This window comes from Labeo rohita, chromosome 7 (assembly GCF_022985175.1).
Source record: "Labeo rohita strain BAU-BD-2019 chromosome 7, IGBB_LRoh.1.0, whole genome shotgun sequence".
In the NCBI taxonomy this organism is placed as follows: Eukaryota; Metazoa; Chordata; class Actinopteri; order Cypriniformes; family Cyprinidae; genus Labeo; species Labeo rohita.
The window spans coordinates 43,823,346-43,846,332 of NC_066875.1; the positions used below are offsets into that span (position 1 = coordinate 43,823,346).

At 37.7% G+C, this 22,987-nt stretch overlaps 1 protein-coding gene across 1 annotated transcript; it reads left to right on the forward strand.

The window, feature by feature from the left end:
• The first annotated feature begins 519 nt into the window (after positions 1-519).
• mex3b (mex-3 RNA binding family member B) lies at positions 520-15,337 on the forward strand. Its single transcript, XM_051115290.1, has 4 exons — positions 520-752; positions 3,902-4,313; positions 11,689-11,931; positions 12,630-15,337. The coding sequence occupies exons 3-4, from the start codon at positions 11,700-11,702 to the stop codon at positions 13,991-13,993; spliced, it is 1,596 nt and encodes a 531-aa protein (XP_050971247.1). The 5' UTR covers positions 520-752; positions 3,902-4,313; positions 11,689-11,699; the 3' UTR covers positions 13,994-15,337.
• The last annotated feature ends 7,650 nt before the right edge of the window (positions 15,338-22,987 follow it).

Consider the following 22,987-nt stretch of genomic DNA (forward strand, 5'->3'; position numbering starts at 1 on the left):
GATGATATAATCAAATGAGGATTTAAAAAAATAAATAAAATAAAAAAAATCTACTAATGAGGATTTTGTCTCGCTTTAAAAATGAAATAAGTTGATAAAAAATATTCTAATGAGGATTTTGTCTCGCTTTGAAAATAAAATAAAATAAATAGATAATAAAATCTTCTAATGAGAATTGTCTTGCTTAAAAAATAAAATAAAAATAGCTAAAATAAATCTCCTAATGAGTACTTTGTCCCTTTTATTGTTAATTGATGTTTTTGTAAGACTTTGTATAAATAAGCCTCTCTCTCTCTCGCTCTCTCTTTATCTATATAATGTTTTAATGACCAGTCTAAACCAAGTGTTATGGTTTTATATCAACTTAATTTATCTTGTTCTAAGGATGTTTAGAATTTTTAATGGAAAACATGACAAAAAAAAAAAAAAAAACTGAATAAGAAATGTATTTTTTCACTGTTGCTCTAGATCTCTAAATAAATTGTCTGTGATCCTTCAGATATGATAAATCTCATAGTTATGAAAGGAATTGTTATGGAACCCTGTGTTTTGTCTTCTTTCATATGGTATAAATGAGCGTGATGAGTGACAGCGCAGGACTGTGGATGTAGCGGCTCATCTGTTAGAAGTTTTTCCTGGTTCTTCAGCGATGCTGAACACACTTCGGCCTGATGGATGAGCAAATCCACACAGCACTGCTGAACTGCACGTCTTTGTTTGGCAGTCATGTGGAGCTCCCCCTTCTGGTGTCTGTGAGTACTGCGACTCTCACATTCACTGCACATCAAACAGTAAAAAGCGGCTAGGCAAACCTTTATGGGGCCTGTTAGCATGTCATTTCTAGAGCCAAGGGAATCTAGTTTTTGTGTCAGTGAGACTGCGTAGATTGCGTTGAGATCAGAGGTGGGGATATATGTGCGAGCGAGTGTGGGGGTAACGAATTTTGTTGAATTGACATAACAAAAGATGTTTCTTCCACATCAGCCAGAGGTTTCTTTGGATTTGATTTAGGTTGTATGCGAGCCAGTTACTCTGTTTGTGATCAGATAGCAGAGCCCTAGAGGAATGACCCACAAGTTGAGAACAGGGCTTGCATTCAGAGAGAGCTCTTCCTCGATGCAGCGGCTCCTGTGCTGAGAGAGAGAGAGAGAGAGAGAGAGGGAGGGAGGGAGAGGGAGCCAGTCGCGCTTTACTGCTGTTACTGCCGCTGCCTCAGGCCTGGCCGCCTTCCAAACAGCAATCAATGCAGCCTGGAGTCAATGGAACTTCAAATCTGATTCCTGTTCGTCTCTACCTCCTCAAGACTGGAGACGGGAATCGTACAGAATTCTGATTCCAGTTCCGACTCCTTTATGATGTCATTAATGATTTTTTAGAACTTTCCAAAGATGGTGACTGCTAAATAAACCAATGCTGTTTTTGTTGACATATTGTAATGTTTTTGGTTTAACTGAAGCAGCAAGTCTCACAAGCCATAAATGCACATGTTGAGTCTGACATGACAAAAGTAATGATTTGCAGTTTAAAGCTTTAAAATATACTAAAACTGCTACAAATCAGCATAGTTTTTCTTACTTTAATTTGATTCCTTAACAACTGCTCATTTTATTTAAGAACCAGGATTCACACGGTCTTGGAAAACCTGAATATATGAGGGAATTTTGAAAATTGATTTCATGACCTGATAAAGTCACGGAAATGATAAGTAACCAAAAAGTCTTGTTTTTGTTATTATTATTTATTATTATATTATTACTTATATATTAGTTCATTATATTTATTTTATTTAACTTGTTTTATTTTATTTATTTATTTATTTAGTTTTTTTTCTGTCTGTTTGAGTTCATATGAATGGGGGATTGTGGAAGGGATTAATAATCTTACTGTTTACTTTGTTTTTTTAATTATTTTAATCTATATTGTCACACACACAAAAAAAAAAAAAAAAAAAAAAAAAAAAAAGATTTGAAGTAAAAGTAATCAAAATTTCTATAATAGATTTTTTTAGTTATGTCAAATAATTTAAAATATCCAAAATATTTTATCAGGTAGAAATGCTATTTGTTGGTAAAAAAATCATATATATATTATTAATAATAATAATAATAATAAACAACAACAGCAACAATGATCATTTGTTATTTGTAAGTAACAAATAATACAAAAAAATCACATTTTATTATTTACATATTATTTGAAAAGTTCATTGGTCTTTAAAAGTGTGCTTTTTTAAAATTATTGTTATTATTATTATTACACATAATTATTTTAATTTCTTTTTTTTTCTTTTCTTTTTCTTCTTCTTTTTTTTTTAATATATTGCCATTCCTAGTTTCTGTGTACAACATTTTTTAAAAGCAGCTTATGTCAGAATAGCAGAAGTATCAAAAAAATAGATAAATACATACAAACAAAACTAATAAATAAAATTAAATTAAAAATGATGATATATAAATCATGGAAAGCCTTTGAATATTGTTTTGAGAAATGGTTGACTCTTTCGACTGATTCATGAAAAAGAACTGACTCATAAGAGTCATTTGTTTGTGAATCAGACTACACTGCTTATGCTGTGTGTTTGTAATATTTAAGAACCGTTAACCACACTTTTAATCTTTGTGTTTTTTTTCCACATTATTTCCTTTTCTAGAAAGCTTTTGACACAAAAAGTTTAGTACAGGAGAAGTCAGAATGTTTGGTCCATTTCCCAAAAGAAAAACTGCATACATTACGTGCTAAAACAAATGTCAACTTTTAGGAGTGCATCTGTCTACACTTCTTGCACTGTTTGTTTGTTGTTACCGTTGTTAAGAACGTTTAACAGTGCCAAACTTTTAATCATCATATTTTTTCCATTTCCTAGAAAGCATGTGGCGGACAAAAACCTGTTCAGCAAAGGACAAGTCAGTATTTTTGGTCAATCTCCAAAAGAAAAACTGCACGCAGTGTGCACTAAAACAAATGTCAACTTTTAGGAGTGCATTAGCATATTGGCCACAAATCTAAAAACTTAAGTTCTAAAAGCCACACAAATCTAATTTTGTGGTTTTTAAGGGGTGTAACCTCACATTTCAGTTCCTGAAGACACTCCCTTAAACAGTTCTTTAAAAACAAAACTTCACATCTACCTAGTGTAAGCACAGTATTTCTTTTACTTCTCAACTAAATCCAGCTGCTGCTAAACTCCAGTGCATCTGGACTGAAAGAGAGTGAGAGAGAAAGGAAATATGCAGAGACTGAGGAAAAAATGAAACTGGTTAATGTGTGCGGTTGACCCAATTCCATGCCGAATGAAAAAAGACCGTATACAACATGGTATTTATTTATGCACTTGCTTGATTAGGGGGAAAAAGTGAGAACATCATGGCTCACAGCTAATCAGCCTTCTCAAGAAAAGGAAAACCCGCTTCTAGTCTGTGGTTACAAATAAGTAGGCTTGCTTTAAAAAGTAGTTCAGGCTGCTGTTGAGATCCCACTTGATATGTTTATTATGCGTTAAAGGAAAGTTGACACTCTCAGACAAAGCCAGCAGGATGAGCTATGAACTTTGCCCTACTGACTCACATTATGTGGTAGGATATCAAGTTTTTAGTGCATCGAGACAAAATGTATCAGGATGAGTTTATTGCACAATCCAAAGAGGGTGTGCATTACATTTCTACCACATTTAGCAAGGTAAAAATAGAATGTGCTAGCATGAAGACAAGTCTAATGCGGTGTGTTTGTCTGTGAATGAGTCTTGTTTGTCTCCTACAGGCTCATGGTGAGTGATGATTGTTGCATCCCTTCCTTCTTCCTGCTTCATTTAAAGTGATCCCTCAGGGCTGTAGTAGCAGGTCTGTTTCCTTTGTTTCTGTGAGACAGTCCTGTCTAAAAGCCCTTGTTTCTTCTGTTGTTTAAGGTTGAGTGGATGCCTTTTGTCGCTGATCTCGTCCAGGGCGCTGGAAGTTGGCACGGTGAGCATCTTTACCCGCTGACCTCCCTGCAAAAGCAGCACAGCTTCCCTTCGCTCATTAGTAGGACAATTAACCAGCGCGCCGCTGGGCTTGGATGCCGGACCGGCCCATTCTTCATTTCCGACTTCAAGAGCTGTAACCACCAATAATCAGATACGACCACATTGTCCTACATATACCTGATATTCTTTGATGCAGCTTTATTTGTTTCAAGTATGGCAAAAAGATTACTCATTAAAAATTAGGTTTGTCCAAATATCAAAATGACTGACCAATCAAATCAAAGAAGGCGGGGCTTACTGTTTACAGAATCTGAGTGTGAATTCCAGCCTGATGCTTCAGTTTCAACAGTGTAAGGTAAGATATATTTTGATCATTTCTAGGATAGAAATGTTAAACGAGTAGCAGTAGAGTGCTGCAGTGATTATGTATTTTTGTAGGCCAACCCAGAAGTTAATATCACCCTGGATATTGCCTGGATTTTTCCGTTGGCGTTTAGATTATTACAGAAAATAAGGTTCATGACCAACAAAAGTTTTTGATTCTTACACATTTTGTTCATCGTGATAATCTTTACAAATGCAACTCTAAATGTTTAAGCCTAAATACAATAGGCAAAATTGAAAAGATAGGCTTTTTGATAAGTCAAAAGTTTACACACACCTTGCAGAATCTGCAAAATGTTAATTATTTTATCAAAATAGGAAGGATCAGACAAAATGATCCGTCCTATTTTGGTATGGGATGTTATTTTTTATTTAGTACTGACCTGAATAAGATATTTCACATAAAAGACATCTACATACAGTCCACAAGAGAAAATAAAAGTTCAATTTATAAAAATAATCCCCGTTCAAATACTGATGATTCTTAATACTGTGTTGTTACCTGAATGATCCACAGCTGTGTTTTTTTTGTTTAGTGATAGTTGTTCATGAGTCCCTTGTTTGTCCTGAACTGTTAAACTGCCCACTGTTCTTCAGAAAAATCCTTTAGGTCCCACAAATTCTTTGGTTTTTCAGCATTTTTGTGTATTTGATCCCTTTACAACAATGACTCATCTTTTCACACTGAGGACAACTGAGAGACTCATATGCAACTATTATAGAAGGTTCAAACGCTCACTGATGCTTCAGAAGGAAACACGATGCATTATAGCTGGGGGGTGAAAACTTTTGGAATTTGAAGATCAGGGTAAATTTACACTTATTTTGTCTTTTGGTAAACATGTAAGTATCTTCTGTAGCTTCTGAAGGGCAGTGCTAAATGAAATGATATGATTATTGAAAATATGATATTTAGGCAAAATAAGAAAAATGTACACATTATGTTTAAAAGTTTTCATCCCCCGGCTCTTAATGCATCGTGTTTCCTTCTGAAGCATAAATGAGTGTTTAAACATGCTGTAATACTTGCATATAAATCCTTCAGTTATTCAGTTATCCTCAGTGTGAAAAGATGGATCTCAAAATCATACAGTCATTGTTGGAAAGGGTTCAAATACGCAAAAATGCAAAAAAAAAAAAAAAAAATTTGTGGGACCTGAATGATTTTTCTGAAGGACAGTGGGCAGCTTAACTATTCAGGACAAACAAGGGACTCATGAACAACTATCACTAAAAAAAAATTATAAAACACACACAGCTGTGGATCATTCAGGTAACAACGCAGTATTAAGAATCAAGCATATGTAAACTTTTGAACAGGGTAATTTTTATAAATTCAACTATTATTTTCTTTTGTGAACTATATGTAAATGTCTTTGTGAAATATCTTATTCAGGTCAATACTACATAAAAAAAATACCATGCATTTTGCATGCCCCCTCCTATTTTGGTAAAATAATTAACAGATTTTACAGATTCTGCAAGGTGTATGTAAACTTTTGACTTCAGCTCTATAAAGCATCTGATAACTCTTACAGTCCTTATTCATTTTCCCTGAAAGTTTTAGAACAATGTGATTATAAAACCTAAGTAGGCTGTAAACGTGGACTAGTGAGTAAACAAATTTTAGCAACCATTTATTTCAAGTAAAAGCTTTAATGAATCTTACGGATGTATTCCATGCTGTAGAATAAAACATCAAAATATCTTGAGCTTGTGTTCACCACACACCTTATTTCAACCAAAAACCCATTGAGTTCATGACGATGGAACTGGAAGTGCTAAAATGCAACTTGTTTTTGGGTTCCGGCCTACAAAAATACATCATTCCTTCAGCACTCTATAATATCCAGTGATGCAAGCTACTCAACTTTTTGTCAGTGTTTTGATTGAAAATCCAGAGTGTGATTCATGACATGTGATTCATGTAATTCATAACTGGATGTGACAAAGCTAGAAACATAAACAGCCGTTTTCGGAATATTAGGCATACGACTGATACAACAAAATGTGTGCGTCTTTTAAATGAAAATATTATTCGCAAGTTGCTTCTTTGTTCCAGTTAATTTCTTTATTTTAAATGTTCCAGACATGCTCACGACCTTGCCGTGTTCGTTTTCAGAACCGTGTCATTTTTTACATAAACTGTCATGCATCCAGACTGCTAAATATTGATGAGTCGGTGCTTTTCGCACTTAACGTTTATTATTTAACGCGCTAGGCGCGGGCTTCCCTCGTCCTGACTAAGAACAGTCAGACGCAGAGGGTTGTACAGCATCCGAAGGGTTCTGCGGCGGCGCTGCAGGCGGGAGGGGCCGAGCGCAGAGGCAGAATGGATTAGGAGGGCCTGGGTGGGAGTGGTGCATTGTGGGGGAGCAGCCCCAGCTGTCCTGCCGCTGCGCTGTGCTCTGCTGCATGCTTCTTCTCCAGGCGTCTGGCAGGCAGCCAATGGGAGGAGGCGAATCAGTGGCACTCGAGTTCAGTGTGTCAGTGCGGGTAGCAGTCTGCGAAGGGATGGGCCAGTGCAAACACACACTGCACCACTGCAGCACTGGCCTACTTTACCTTTTCACCTACGTAACGTTACATGCCGATGCGTATTTGAATGCGTCGCTGTGTCCGGTGCTTCCATAACAGAAGAAGCGGTTTTGCTGCAGTGATGCAGAGCTGCAAAAAGCATATTCAATTACGCAACACCACCATGCGTCCGTGTTTGGTGCAGACAAAGAGAGATAGAGAGAGAGACAGAGAGAGAGAGAGGTGGGGTTTATACAGTCGTTCGCTTAAAAACAAGTGCATGAATGGAAATGAATGCAATACATGCATCCAGGAAAAAAACAAACAGATGATGTCAGAGTCTGTCATCTGTGACCTCTCTTCTCTCATTTCTGTCCATGCCATCCCTCCCTCCCTGTCTTTGTTCCCGTTGTTTTCTTTTTCCACCCAGACGGCAGGGACCGGTGGCTTATTAGCTAGCTCGTGGCCACGCGCTGCACTCAGACAGGTCTGGGTCATGCCAAGCTAAGCCCCTCTTCCTCTCATTAAAGAGCAGCCGGGTAATCGCGGCTAAGCAGCTGGTTAACTCCTAACTCAAAACAGCAAATATTACATGCGTTAGAGCGGCCTCTTCACTCTGTCAAAGGTAGACGTGGATAAACAAGCAAGGGTGACCTACAGTATGTCAAGTCCACGCTAGCCTGAGATCACCTAAGAACCTTAAATGAACTAAGACTCTGGCAAACTTAGAGAAAAGCCTGATTCATCAAGGTGCTAGTCGAAAGGAAGCAGGTTATACTTTGTCTGGCACGCTTGGGAAATCATATGTAAGGCATATAATGTGACACAGCCAGAGGGATGTTTTATTGCTCAGAGGCTGCTCTTTCATTGCTCAGGAGACTTGATGGAGTGTAATTTTCAACTTTGTGTCGGATGTTTCTCTTAACATTCCTTTGGATGTTAACGTGGATAGTATAGTTCAGATAATTTGCTCTCGAAGGAACTAGATGGGTTTTGATTGCAGAATTTGGCAAATCTGAGTTCACACTGAGGTTTCTTCTGAAAGTCTAGAGGAGAAAATATGAATTTACTGCACTTTTTATTTCCATGAGAAAGATCTGAGAGACAGAACACCTGATTTTCTCTGCATTCATTGCAGCTTAGGTGAAACAACTTATGATTTAACTTATGATTTTTCCATTCCTGCATGTAGCACCATCAAAAGCTTTTTGATTTTTACAATATTTCTATACAGCATTAATAAACTCTAAAATAATAATAATAATAAATAATATTTATTTTTAATAATAATAAAAACGTTTTATAAAATATATTACAAAATCAATTTTATTTAAAATAATTAAATTAGATTTTTTGTCTGCATTAATAAAACTTATCTAGTGTGTTTAGACTTATGGCATTTAATACATAGAGAGAGGAACCATCATCTTTTTAATGTTTTCTTATTTCTTGGGATGCAATAAAATGTGTGAGCTGTCATAAAACGAGTTTAACAGGAAAAAGATGTCCTCGTAAAAGTTGTGTCATGACAATGATCTTCCGTCTGTCACTCCATCTGGGCAACAGAGAGGACATCAATCATACCCACTTTTGAAACGGATCTGGAAAGACATGCGAAGTGGTGGTTTTTAAACAGACTCTGTGGCTGAGGCTTTCGACCGCTGGCTCTCTCTCTTTCTCTCTCTGTGTGTGTGTAAGGAGAAATGAAGCCAGCACGTACAGAGGCTGCTCCTCAGCCTTTGTTCTTCACAGTCTGTAAACGCGATTGATCGGCATTGGACATGCAATGCGATATCTTTCAGAGTAGTCAACTTTATCCCATTGCGTGCAGGCCAGTGTTAAAAACATATGAAACATGATAACGCATGTGAATATTGAATAGTAGTCAACATGTAAATATAATACACTTGCAGTGCTTGGCCAGTGTTTGCTTTCACAATGCAGTATAGAATAAGCTCTATGCAAATCACAAATCAAAGTGACTCGCTCTGAGCTTCTGAAGCTAAAAAGCGTAGAAATAAGCCATACATGTGGCTTTAGCATAATTCCCACCTCCAGATGTTTCTCAATGCAGCTCTTAAGCTCAAATTGTGAACTAGCTTGTGTTAAACTAAAAAAGAAGGAGGTGGGGGGGGAATAAAAAAGGGGTGAATATTAACAAAAAAAAGCCCCTGACTCACATTCTCAGGTTTGGGGGCAGTTAATATTAGCATACCTATTGTTCCTCAGGAGTGAGGTGACAAAGAAAGTGCTTCTCGTTTCAATGCCCCTGAATTGGTTTGAAATTTTCTTTGTGTAAAAAGAAGCAGATTTCCCTGCCCCCACCCCATCTTCCCGCTCGGGCCACAAAAGGCGCATTTGCCTGTAGATGCTTTGGGATCCATTGGGAGATCACCAGTAAGCACTTCCATCATGCTCTTTAACATACTGGCCAACGACAGAGTGCTTGAGAGTATTGTTAATAGCTAACCGGCCATTAACAGCGTCTATGCCAATATTTGTGGATGGGATGAAATATTGATTAGACATCTCGCACGCACTCGCAAATAAATTGGTACGGAATTGTAAAGAAATTGCATTGTTTGGGTTTGGTACTGACTCATTTTGCTAACACGACAATAATGGGTGATTATGAAGCTTGTTTTGCACTGATAACCAGGACGCGATTTTCACAAATTCACAACTTTATTAAATGTTCTATTTTTATGTATTTTCGGGCCAAATGTTACTCACCGAGGTGTAAACATGAGGACACCTCAAGGAAATAAAAATTATTTAACACAATCAGTTGAAAGTTGCTTCTAGAGTGGAGGGGAGGAGAGGAGAGGCTGGTATCATTTGGACAGGGACTTTGCGTGTTTTGAATAAATGCATAAAATTATACAAATCTGGTGGTTCATTTTATAAGCACGCTGTAACCGAAATGTGAATGAATGCTGAACGTATTTCAGAGAGAGAGAGAGAGAGGGCGTGCGACAGACAAAGACAGTGCATGTCTTGGCACGTTGTCCTTCATTGAGGCTTTTGAACAGCACTTGTAAAGGTCACTCGGAGGAAAACAAAAATAATTATAGATTGTTTTGCAGAATCTAAATTAGATGCAAACTTATGCAGCTAATATACTCTATTATTAGGGGCTTGAGTAATATTGCACAAGGAAGGTTTTGTTTACATTTAGCTGACTCTTGATAATTGCAGTGGATTTGGCTTTATTTGCACCAGATAGGTGCCTTGCACACATCACAATAATGGATATAGCTTTGTTTGCTTGATCTATGCTTTGATCATGCCAGCATGACCACAAAACCAGTTGCAAGTAGCACGGGTATATTTGTAGTATTAGCCAACAATGCATTGTATAGGTCAAAATGATCATCATTATCATTAGTTAAGATCATGTTCCATGAAGCTATTTTGTAAATTTCCTACCATAAATATATCAAAACTTAATTTTTGATTAGTAATATGCATTGCTAAGAACTTCATTCGGATGACTTTAAACGCAATTTTCCTCAATATTTTGATTTTGCACCCTCAGATTACAGATTTTCAAATAGTTGTATCTCTGCCAAATATTGTCCTATCCTAACAAACCATACATCAACGCTTATTTATTCAGCTGATGTGTGAATCTTCAGACCCTTATGACTGGTTTTGTGATCCAGGGTCACATTTATGAATTCAAAGTTTTAAATTAGCACACAATTTCAATACAAAAGGCCAAAAAATTATGCAGACTTACTGCCCGAATCTGCACTTTTTCAACGTTATCACCTTATCAGTGTAGTTAGTCGTGACCCTGGGCCACAAAAATCATAAGGGTCAAGATGAATAAATAAGCTTTCCATTAATGGTTTATTAGGAAAAGACAATATTTGGCTGAGATACAACTATTTGAAGATTTGAGGGTGCAAAAAATCTGAATATTGAGAAAATCACCTTTAAAGATCTTAGCAATGCATATTACTAATCAGAAATAAAATTTTTATATATTTATGGTAGGAAATGTATACAATTTCTTCATGCAACGTGATCTTTACTTAACACCCTAATGATTTTTGGCATAAAAGAAAAATCGAGCATTTTGACCCGTGCAATGCATTTTTGGCTATTGCTGCAAACACACCCGTGCTACTTTAGACTGGTTTTGTGGTCCAGGGTCACATTTGGTTTATTTTGACAGTTTTTGTAACAGGTAAATCAAATCCCCACAAAGACTTCACTGAAGACATTGATGCTAAACAATAGACCTCAGAAGAGACACAGTTATGTAAACCAACAGCTCTTTATTAACGTGCATCTCAACCACACTAGGCATTAAAACGAGAAAGTTAAACAATAACTGTAATTCACATAAAATGTGTTATGCTGCTTTTTAATAAGACCACAAAGAAAAGGGCGGGCCGCGGCGAGCGGTGGCTGAACTCGGTCACCCCCCCTTTCCGTCCAGACTCCGTCCAATCAGCGCGGCGCATGCAAATCGCAACCCAGCGCCGCACCGTCCCTGCCCCGTCCGACCGGGGTGACGTCATGCGCACATATTCTCCGGTAGTGCCGCGTCTGGCTGCAGCGAGTCAGACAGCGAACAGAAACGAGCTGCAAGGGAGGGGTGCGCACTCGAAAGGGGAATATCGCCACCGCCGGCATTCCAGTCTCCGGGAATAACGCTTATTCCACACTTCGGGATTGCACTGATTTTTTTCTATTACTGTTGTTTGGACACAAGGACCGAGGAGGCGCATTGAATCCGCACCCGTGGAGCTTTTTAAACCAGCCGTTCCCAGCTCAATCCCACCCTCCTCCTGTAAGTTTTCCCTCTTTGTTTCCAGACCCATCCAAGATGCCTAGTTCGCTGTTCGCCGACTTGGAGCGGAGCGGCAGCGGCGGGCAGGGGGACGCCCTGGATGACCAAAGAGCCCTACAGATCGCCCTGGACCAGCTCTCGCTGCTCGGAATGGATAACGATGAAAATTCCCTGTATGACAACGAGCCCAGGAAAAAGAGCGTGAACATGACCGAATGCGTCCCCGTTCCCAGCTCCGAGCATGTTGCCGAAATCGTCGGCAGACAAGGTAATCATCATCATTATCATTACGCTCCTCAGTTCAGAGAAATGCGTGCATGCTGTTATTGTAGCATGTGTAGTCGTTTGCATGTGCGTTACATGGGGAATATAGGTTATAGCCTATTTTCAACTGCACTGCCCTCCTTATGTCCGACCAAACAAAAGCACGGGATCACTGACACAGCCTGAGCCTATCTACCTTTAATGTGTCATAACACACAACATTCCTGTGTATCTAGAGCGAAGTGCCATTTTCTTCCAGTCAGCCGCTTGCGCTTTCTTTCTTTGTCTCAATGGACTTTGTTTACACTCCCTATGTAGCCTATTGGGAATAGACTTCCTTAACCAGGAAACACCATTATACAGCCTGGATCTGAGCGACAACACGTTGTGTAGGTTATCAGAGATGAGAGACAAAGCAAGTTGTTGACAGTCTGATTAGAGCGTTGCGTTGGGTCAGACTCTGTGGAAAATCCTGAATTCAGCATGCGTTTTCTTTTTTTTCTCCCCCTGTGCTATTTTTGACCCTGTATGTCAAGTAGCCGAGCATGTGGTTTGAATTTATGCCGCACGCCAAAAAAACAGAGAGAGAAGAGAAATTGTTGTCCCCCCTAAGACTGCGTGCTTGCACCCGTTTTGTTGTGTGCCAGATTGTGTGTTTGCTTTGTCTTATTTTTGCCTTTTTTTGATTTCTCGCAATTGCAGGTTGCAAAATTAAAGCCCTGCGAGCGAAGACCAATACGTATATCAAAACGCCGGTGCGGGGAGAGGAGCCGGTCTTTGTTGTGACAGGCAGGCGAGAGGATGTAGCCATGGCTCGGAGGGAGATCATCTCGGCGGCCGAGCACTTCTCCATGATCCGAGCGTCGCGGAACAAAAACAGCAGCCTGAACGGGAACGCCACGGTGCCCGGGCCGCCCAACCTGCCCGGTCAGACCACCATCCAGGTGCGGGTGCCCTACCGGGTGGTGGGGCTGGTGGTCGGCCCCAAGGGGGCCACCATCAAGCGCATCCAGCAGCAGACGCACACCTACATCGTCACGCCCAGCCGGGACAAAGAGCCCGTGTTTGAGGTGACGGGCATGCCGGAGAACGTGGACCGGGCCCGGGAGGAGATCGAAGCACACATCGCCATGCGAACGGGCGGCCTGATCGAGTTCACGGACGAGAATGACTTCCACGCCAACGGCACCGACGTGGGCTTCGACCTGCACGGGAACGCCAGCCTGTGGAGCAAGCCCAGCTCCAGCGTCACGCCCACCTCGGGCCGCAAGCCTTTCTCCAACTACCGCAACGACAGCTCCAGCTCTCTGGGGAGTGCCTCTACCGACTCGTACTTTGGCGGCGGTGGTGGCAACGGCAACAACGGCAGCTCGCGGCTGGCCGACTACAGCCCGCCCAGCCCCGCCCTCAGCTACACTGCCTCCAGCAATGGCAACAACAACAACAACAACATCAACATGAACACCAACGGCAATGGATTTGTCTACGGCAGCGAGGTGATCTCGCCCGACTGCGGCGACCTGAGCTTCGACCCGTCGCCGGGATTCGACCCCACTCCGGCGCCACCGGGCCTGATGTGGTCGCAGTACGAGCGCGCCGCCAACGGCACCTCGGCCTCGTCGCCCGTCTTCCCTGCCGGCGCCTCCACGAACGCCAACGGGCTGCTGGCGGGCCAGCGCAGGGCCAACGGGGGACAGCCCAGGCTGTCGCCGCCGCTGCACCAGGCCAACGGCGCCGCCGAGCACCCGCTGGCGCGCCGGGTGCGCAGCGACCCCGGCGGGGGCACCCTCAGCTTCCCCGGCTACTCCCCGGCCCACGCCGGCGTTCCCTCCGACTCGTCCATCTCGTCGTCCTCCTCGTCGTCCTCCTCCTCCTCGTCCGGGACGAGCCGCAAGGGCAGCCGGGACTGCTCGGTGTGCTTCGAGAGCGAGGTGATCGCGGCCCTGGTGCCCTGCGGCCACAACCTGTTCTGCATGGAGTGCGCCAACCGCATCTGCGAGAGGAACGAGCCCAAATGCCCCGTCTGCCATGCTGCAGTTACTCAGGCTATACGTATATTTTCATAAGCGCGGCCACGCGCCCTCCTTGACTTCGTGAGAGCCTAATAACGTGTGTTATTGTACGTGTATATACATTACGTATGTAGAGCTGCAGTATCCAAAAAGGGACGGCCGTTTCCGGTGTCATTGTTCATACTGTACTGTAGCTCGGGACAAATATTTTCAACATCTAATGCATGTTTTAAATATTAAAGCCTAGTAATCAATAGTTTTAGTCAACTGTACACAAGCAAGCGTTAATGAAGTAAGGACAGCCGACGGTCTCACCCCGAGGTACCTTAGTCAGTTCGTCGACTGTTAGCATAAACGAGCCTTTCGATTCCGCCGATCGAATGTACTGGTAGCAGACCTGGAGATTCTGGACGGCTTCCTGTCTGACTGACACAGACACACACACACACAAACACACACAGAGAGTGAGTGAGAGAGAGACTTACAGCGGCGGCGGTGGAGATACTGCAGCTTTCGCGATGGAACTTGTTTTGAGGGAGAACAGCAACATATCCTACATATATATAAATATATATGTATAGATCAACCAGAAATTCCACAAGTTTTAAATATTCATGATGACATTACTACAGATTGAAGTATTTTATTCTTTTTTGACTTGAAAGATTATATTTCGTATTGCAAAGATGTTTACAGATATTTTAATTTAAGTTCAGTGAACTTTTTTGTAGCTGGGTTCAAATATCTTTTTATTTTTTATTAGTATGGCCTCGCGGCGACGAACACTGTATTATTTTAATATCACTCGGATGGCGATTTGGACCACGAAATGTGCATTTGTGCATCGGACAGTATTCTGTTGGGTCGGATGGGTTTCTAGGTTCAGCAAAAAATGTCTTTTGAATCCGTTTCACCCAGCATATTTTCTATTCAGTAATATAAAGCATATTTTATTCTATATTATTACGAAATGTCGAAATGTATAAAACTTAGTACGTTCGGACAAAAAGGAACCGTTTAAGCTTTCTAAAAATTTGTATGAATTAGATTCCAGTGGGTATCACAGAGTTCTGTTCTGTTGCGCCACTATAGGTTTAGGATTTCTATTTTAATACGTTTGTTTACCACTTGTTTATGTATATGTAGGTGAAGTTACTTGAGCGTATATGTACTTTATTGAGCAAAGTTTAAAAACAAAGTATATTTTATTTTATGATAAAAGGCCTTTAACCTCATGGTCAAATACTAATATTATATTTGCTGAAACAAGATTTGAAAATGTATCAAGAGTTTTATTTTTCTGACATTTAAAGTTCTACATGATAAAGTAAAACTTAAGTAATGGTGCTACTTCATGTTTTTTTAAGTATTTCTATATAAGTCCAATAAAATGGTACATGAACGAGAAGTGTTGCTTCGCTTATTATGGAAACATCTGTCCTGTGTTGTTTGTGCTTGCAGCTTCAAATTCCTCATGCTGGAAACTTTCTTAGAAGGCCTTTGAAAGAAATCACCGCTTGCTCTCGTAACACACCAACGTGTGTTCCACTGAGCTCATTTTAGGGCTTCAAAACCACTGCAGTGATGAAGAAACGCACGTTGGGCTTTTGCTCATCCGGTGACGTCATCAGTATGGCGTCCCACGGGTTAAAACGCACTTCGGGGGTCAGGGGTGACGTTGATGTCAGCTGTTTAGTCGCCTCTTTATGCTTTCCTCTGATTTCCAACGTTCGTTCCTTCCAGCAGCATTTGCAGTGTCATGTGGTTTTTTTGTGGAAAGACTGACTGAGAATATTCCCTGGTTGTAGATAATAAATGCACGGCGAACGGGCCTTAATGATCAGTTTAAAATGGAAACATCCAAACGCTGGCTTCACAAACTGGTCCTCATAAACCGTACTATTAGGAAACAATCCCAGCGCTCTCAGAAAAGAGCTGACAAGTGTTAGACCTAAATTCAGAACACATGCCCTTTGTTGGGTTCACAGCTTGACTTCTTAACAAGACGTGAATAAATACAGGAAGCAAATATTTTGATGGGCTGGTCCCAGAGTGGGTATATTTTGTATTATGTGTGAGCTGGTAGGCACAGGGTTGCACTTTTGGGGTCAGAAGCGGGTGCTGGTGCGATAATCTGAATGTTTTCCCCTTGTAGTGATGGGTTGGTTGGCACATGGAATATTAAATTAAGATGAATTAATTATTCATAACTGGCAAGCCTCCCTGCTGTTTATTTAAATGAAAGATGGAGCTAAAACCATCATTTAAGACTAAAAAATGGGTTAGAATTAATCATAAATTATCATATGATTCAAGTTACGTATACTATTAATATGTATTGTCATAGCTGTTTTTTTTTTTTTTTTTTGTTAGGTTAGTCATATCATAAATACATCATAAATTACATAATAAATGTGTTATTATGATTCACTGTGTATTATTTAGACATTTCATAATAGGTTTTAGCACAAGGGCAACCAATCTAAAGAAGGTTAGACTTAATCACTGTGATTCATTATGAATATTATTAATGTATATTATCATGACAGGTGTTAGTTTTAGTTAGTGTTAGATTTTTAACACTGCTAGCCAACTTAAAAAAAAAAAAAAAAACATTATTTTTAGTTATTAATGTATATTACAATTGGTGTTAAATAGTTTTAAAAGGGTTTATTTTAAAAACTTGCAACCAACCTACAAAGTTTTTTTTTTTCATTTTTTGCCAAAAAGGGGTTAAATTAGTTAAGTTAGTCATATAAATACATCATAAATTACGTAAGTATATATTATTATAATTTTTATATGTTTTATAATAGGTTTTGGTACACTGGCAACCAACCCAGCTAAAGAAGGTTAAAATTAATCATATAATCTAAATATATCATATTATTATGATTCATGATGCATATTATTAATATGTATTTTGTTATAATAGGTGTATAATATGTGTTTTCTTCAGAACACTGCTAGCCAAACGTAAAAAATAGGTTAAAATTAATTGTGATAAATTTATCATATAATTGTGTTTAGTTATGTATACTATTAATATATATTAGAATTGGTGTTAATTTGTTTTAAAGGTGTTTTTTATTATTATTTTTAAAAGTTTTTTTATAGCATAAAAGGGGTTAAATTTGTCATTGTGTTAGTCACATAAATACATCATAAATTACATAAGTATATAATATTATTATCATTTATTGTGTATTATTATTATTAGTAGTATTTTTTAAATAGGTATTGGTACACTGGCAACCAACCAACATAAAGAAGGGTAGAATTAATCATATATAATATTATGATTCATTATGTATATTATTAATATATATATTTTATGATAGCTGTTGATTTTGTTAGCCAACCTAAAAAAATAGGGGTTAAAATTAATCATGATAAATGTATATATTATTACATGTATGTTTAATTATTTATATTATTTATGTGTATTATGATAAGTATCAGTTTGGTTTAAAATAGTTTGATTTATCTTTTATTATTGCCAACCAACCTAAAAATAACTCACACTAAAAATATTTTTATTAAAGGATAATATTATATATTATTTAGTATGTCATTATATATTATTTTGATGGGTGTTAGTTTGGTTTAAAATAATGTTTTTGTAACTTTTCTTTTTTGCTTTTAACAAAGAGGGTTAGAATTAATCCTATAATAAATGCATCATATTAGAACGATTAATTATGTATATTAAATGGTAGGTGTTAGTGTGGTTTAGAATATTCTTTTGTCTTTTTAACCAAAAATATGATAAATATAACATATTATTATGATTATGTATATTAATAGTATATATTATCACAGGTGTTTTATTATATATTATTTTCAAACTTGTAACTGTTTATTATTATTATTTATTCATTTATTTTTAAACTAAAATGAGTTGAAGTTAGTAATTAAGTAAGTAATATTATAAACATATCATAAAAACATAGCAAGTGTACTATATTAATATGATTCACTGTGTATTATTTAGATATTTTACTATGGTTTTAGTATACTGGCAACCAATCAATCTAAAGAAGGTTTGTGTAAATGTGTCATATTATTATGATTCATTATGTATATTATTAATATATATTATTCTGATGGGTGTTAGTTTTTTATTATGAATATTACATATTATCTATATATGCAATGATATGCGTCTTGTGATAGGTAATGATAGGTGTCAGTTTGATGAAAAATAGTTTTATTTAGCTTTTTATTACTGCCAACCAACCTAAAAAAAATGCTGAAAAAAAGGGTAATTATATATTTTATTATATGTTAATATATATTATTTTGATAGGTGTATAAATGCATCATGTTATAATGGTTAATTATGTATATTATTAACTTAATAATGTATTATTATTAATACCCTAATGATAGGTGTTAGTTTGTTTAAAATACTGCCGAAAAGATCTAAAAAGTTTGTTTTTAGCTTATAACCACAGCTGGGTTGGGTTACCTTAATGTATATTTTATTTCATCAAGCTCCAGCATTGACTGGATACACATTTTTTAGAGTACTCATATCCTGGAAACATCCAGAATACCAATAAAATATCTCGGTCCTCTCCCAAGTACACCATATTCCCAGCCCTTTGCTCCCCTAGCTAATCAAACCGCTGGATCTAAGTAGGAAACTGAGATTGGGAGCAAATGTCTGGGGTGTCTGTGTCTCCCAGCAGCCTTAGCTGGATGTGACAGTGACGTTTTGTAGGAAGGAGGTCATTATCTATTTTTAAATCGCCAACTTAAGCCATTAGATTTAGCAGAGTGTCTGTGTGCTCCAGACCGCCGTTTGGTGCGTCGCATCTGGCCAAAACCCCCCGCTTGTGTTTATTATTCAAGCTTGTGGCCCACAAAGAAGTATAAGAGGAAGAGATTGATCCGTCTTTGTCTCCGCCGGTGCTTCTTGCACTGTGTCTCCTCCCTCTCGTCATACAGTCATCTTTAATTCATGAGACACAGTGGTTGTCATTGTGCGCTGGAGTGGCTTGGCTCTCATTTGATTTGACTCCTGCCACCTGACAGTGCACTGCTGCTTGCTAACTAGCATCCAGGATTTCTGTCAGCGTGCACCATCTCACGACCCCGTGAGAGCGCCAGACACAGCTATTCCTGCTAACAGCTCTCCATCATCAACATACCGTGCTGATGAGCCTATACATCCACCGGCTGTCAACTATAACAACTTAATTGTCCCGAAATTACCCCTTAAAGTCCCTGCAAAGCCTACGGAATCAAAAGAGCAATTGGTTACGACTGTGAAAGTGATTAGCTGATGGGGAAAGTATTCAAATGTCTTCAATAAGCCTCTGGGGATTGTAAGACATTACCCGCGAAATGAAACTTTTGTGTTAACTGCCCAATGAAAACAATGAACACAATTCTGAATGAGGAAACCGTGCACATATAATGCATTGTGTCATGCTTGTATGGAAGCTTGGTTCCACCACGGGACAAAAAACTACAGATAATCGTGCCCTGTTTATCTCACAATTCAGACTTTTTTTCTCAGAATTGCGAGATATAAACTCAAGGAAACTGCAAGGAAAAAGTCTGAATGAGAACTTACAGTTGTTACTTGAAACTTGAAAGAAAAAGAATTTTGAATAAAAAGTTTTTATTTGAATATTCTGAATATCGCAATTCTCACTTTTTTTAAATTCTGCAATTGAGTTTTTTTCTCAGAATTGCACGATAAAAATGCAGAATTGCAACAAAAAAAAATCTGAATTGTGAGATATAAATTCATAATTATAAGAAAACTGAGAATTTGGATGAAAAGTACGAAAACTACGAAATGATAACTCAGAATTGTGAGATGTAAGCTTGGAATTTCTAGAAAATCATCAGAATTCTTAGTTTATATATTACAAAGTTCACAATTCTGACTTTTTCTTTTTAAAACTGTGTTTATATCTCACAATTTAGACTTTGTTTCCCCCATTTTTTGAGAACTAAAAATCTAAATTGCAAGATATAAACTCAAAATCAGGAGATATAAAAGCATAATTGTGTGAAAAAGTCAAAATTGGGATATTCAGAATTCAGATTTTTTATTATTATTATTATTTATTTATTTATTTTTTGCAATTCCAAGTTTACATCTCACAGTTCTGAGCTTAAATGCATGATATAAATGAAAATAAAAAATAAAAAATCTGATTTGTGAGATAAATTCATAATTGCAAGAACACAAGCATTTGGAGAAAAAGAACTGCAAGATGCAAACTCAGATTTGTGAGATCGTAAGAATTCTTAGTTTATATATCACAATTTCAGAATTGTGAGATTTAAATGCAAATTTAAAAAAAAAGTCATAATTGCAAGAAAAAACTGAGAATTCTGAGAAAAAAAATTGTGAAATGCAGATTCTGAATTGTGAGATGTAAATTTGGAATTGCCAAAAAAAAAAAAAAGTCAGAATTTATATATTAATTTTGACTTTTTTTCCCCACAATTCTGCTTTTATATCTCCTGATTTTGACTTTATATTTTGCAATTCAGATTTTTTCCCCCCAGAACTGGGTGAAACAAAGTCAGAATTGTGAAATATAAATTCTTACTTCTCACAATTCTGAGTTTCGCAGTTCAAAACTTTTTCTCAGAATTGCAAGATGTAAAAAATTTCAAAAAAGCGAAAAGGTCAGAATTGTCAGATAAATTCACAATTGCAAGACAAAACTGAAAGTTCTGAGAAAAACAGTAAGAATTATGAGATGCAAATTCAGTATTGTGAGATATAAAAAAAAAGTCAAAAAATTTAGTCTGAAAGTCTAATAAATAAAAAAAGTAAATAAAAATAAAAAAGTCTAGAAAGTCACAATACAGAGGAAAAATAAGAAACAAAAAATAAACTTGGGAATTGCAAGAATATAGTAAGAGTTCTATCCCCCCCAACCCCGCAATTCACAGATTATATCTCACAATTCTGAGATTCGCAGAATTCTGTGATTATATCTTGTAATTCTAAATTTCCCAATTTGGAACTTTTTCTCAGAATTGCATGATATAAACACAATTGTGAGATATAACTGCAGAATTGCAAAAAATCTGTGAGATGAAAAAAAAAATAAAAATTTAAAATTTAAAACTTGGAATTGCAAAGAAAAAAGTTGATCACAACTTTGACTTTTTCACAATTTTGCTTTTATACAGTATGTCTCAATTCTGAGTTTATATCTTGCAATTCTGACTTTGAAAAAATTGGAAGAAACAAAGTCAGAAAAGTGTCATATAAACTCAGAATTACATTTTTTAAACAGTTTAAAAAGAAAAGTCAGAACTGTGAGATAAAAAGACACAATGACTTTGTTAATTTTAACGGGCTTCCATATGTTTGCTATCAATAGTAAGCTATAAAAATAGTGCATGTCTGTTTCCATTTACAGACAATGGTATATGTAATTATGTTTAAATATACATGGGTAAACACATGAGAACTTTTTATTGGCAGGATGTATTCTTTGAGCTTAGCTTTTCTGGCCTTTTAGCTGTTAACGCTAGTCAGTGTCCAGTTAGGCATATGTTTGTGAGATTCACATGAGTCTTTGTATGAAATGTGTAACATGCATTTTCCTCTTTGAAAGAGCACAGAACATCACCGCTTGCCAATTGATGGTTTTCTCTGGAAACAGTACTAGAAATGCAGGCTTTCTGGGGTGTGTTAATTATGTTGGCTTGACAAAGCTAACATACTGTTATAGAACAAACTTAGGTTAGAGTTTTTTTTTTCTTCTTTCAAAATCGCTAACCAGAGACCAAAACATCTAAATGCAACTCATCCTAGAACTGCCAAAGTATTCAAACTGCATGTGGCCTATAAAACCTTCAAACGTCAAACTAACCTTCAACTGTTCAAACATTCCATAATGCTGCATTTATACCAGCGTTTTCAAATGTGGCCAAAACTTAAGTATTATAACAGTAAACAGAAACAGAATACCATGTCAAAATGGTGATGCATTTGGTAATGCATAAATGTAAATGTAAAAAACCATGGTAATTCTTTAAAATGCGGATTGTATAACATTTCTCAATGTGGTTTAATGGAAAACAAATAGCGGTATGTGCACAGCTGGCCTTCGTGTTTATTGTTTATTGCAGGGACGGGGCGAGTGATTATGCTCTTCTAATTGATTTATCTTTTAAGTGCACTGCTCAAGTGTATAATGGTGGTGTAGCATGACTGTGACCTTACTAACGCTGCAGACGCTCCTCACTCACGTCCCTGAGCAGCAGCCATGATGCACTTACCATTGATTCCCCTCATGGGCAGATACATATGTAGGCATTTATCTGCCTGCTATAATAGATGCTAAGACTATCAATACCTACAAAAAGATGCACTTTTTTTTTTTTCTTTAAATCATCAGTCATTGAAGAAGAAGCCTTGTGTGAAATTCCGAATGATGAAATGTATAATGCATTTCATGAGCAACTTTACAGCTAGGTTTGGATATAAAAAAAGCATTTAAACAGCATCATTTGGGTTATCTTTACTTATGAAGCAGAAATGATCAAATAATGAATCGAATACAGCAACCAGTCTCTGGGTTTCTCAATTCATATTTTATAAGTGATTGAATTAGACCTTGAGTGGCTGGAGTCGGTTCTTTGATGCTTTCCTCTCATCTGTTCGTTATCAATTATCTCTTTTTCAATCATGCAGAAAGGCCTCTCTCAGACTCTCTAACCTTTATACTCTTCATTCCTGGTTGCGTGTTTGCTGGCGAGCCATTGCGTGCCCTTTTCTTGGCCTGGAGTTTTTACAATCTAACGTATGTTTAGGCTTGTTTCCCGTAGCAAAAGTCATTTCTTCTGTTTTTGATTCATATGCTTCAGACATGAAAAGCGGTGGTTGGCTGCTCAGCTTGAATCCTGTAATTTGATGTCTGAGACGTGTCTTTAGGGATGCCAAGGTGTGCTGCGCACCTCCTAGAGAAAGAAATGATGGTGTGTTTCTTATAGTTTTACAACAGGGGATTTTCAAGTTTGATTAGAATGTAAAAGTATGAGTGAAGCTTGTAGATTCAG

Excerpts from the sequence above, each read along its gene's own strand:
- mex3b (XM_051115290.1), top strand. The coding sequence starts at position 11,700 with ATGCCTAGTTCGCTGTTCGCCGACTTGGAGCGGAGCGGCAGCGGCGGG. Across the intron at positions 11,932-12,629 it reads CGAAATCGTCGGCAGACAAG|GTTGCAAAATTAAAGCCCTG; the intron begins GTAATCATCATC and ends TCGCAATTGCAG.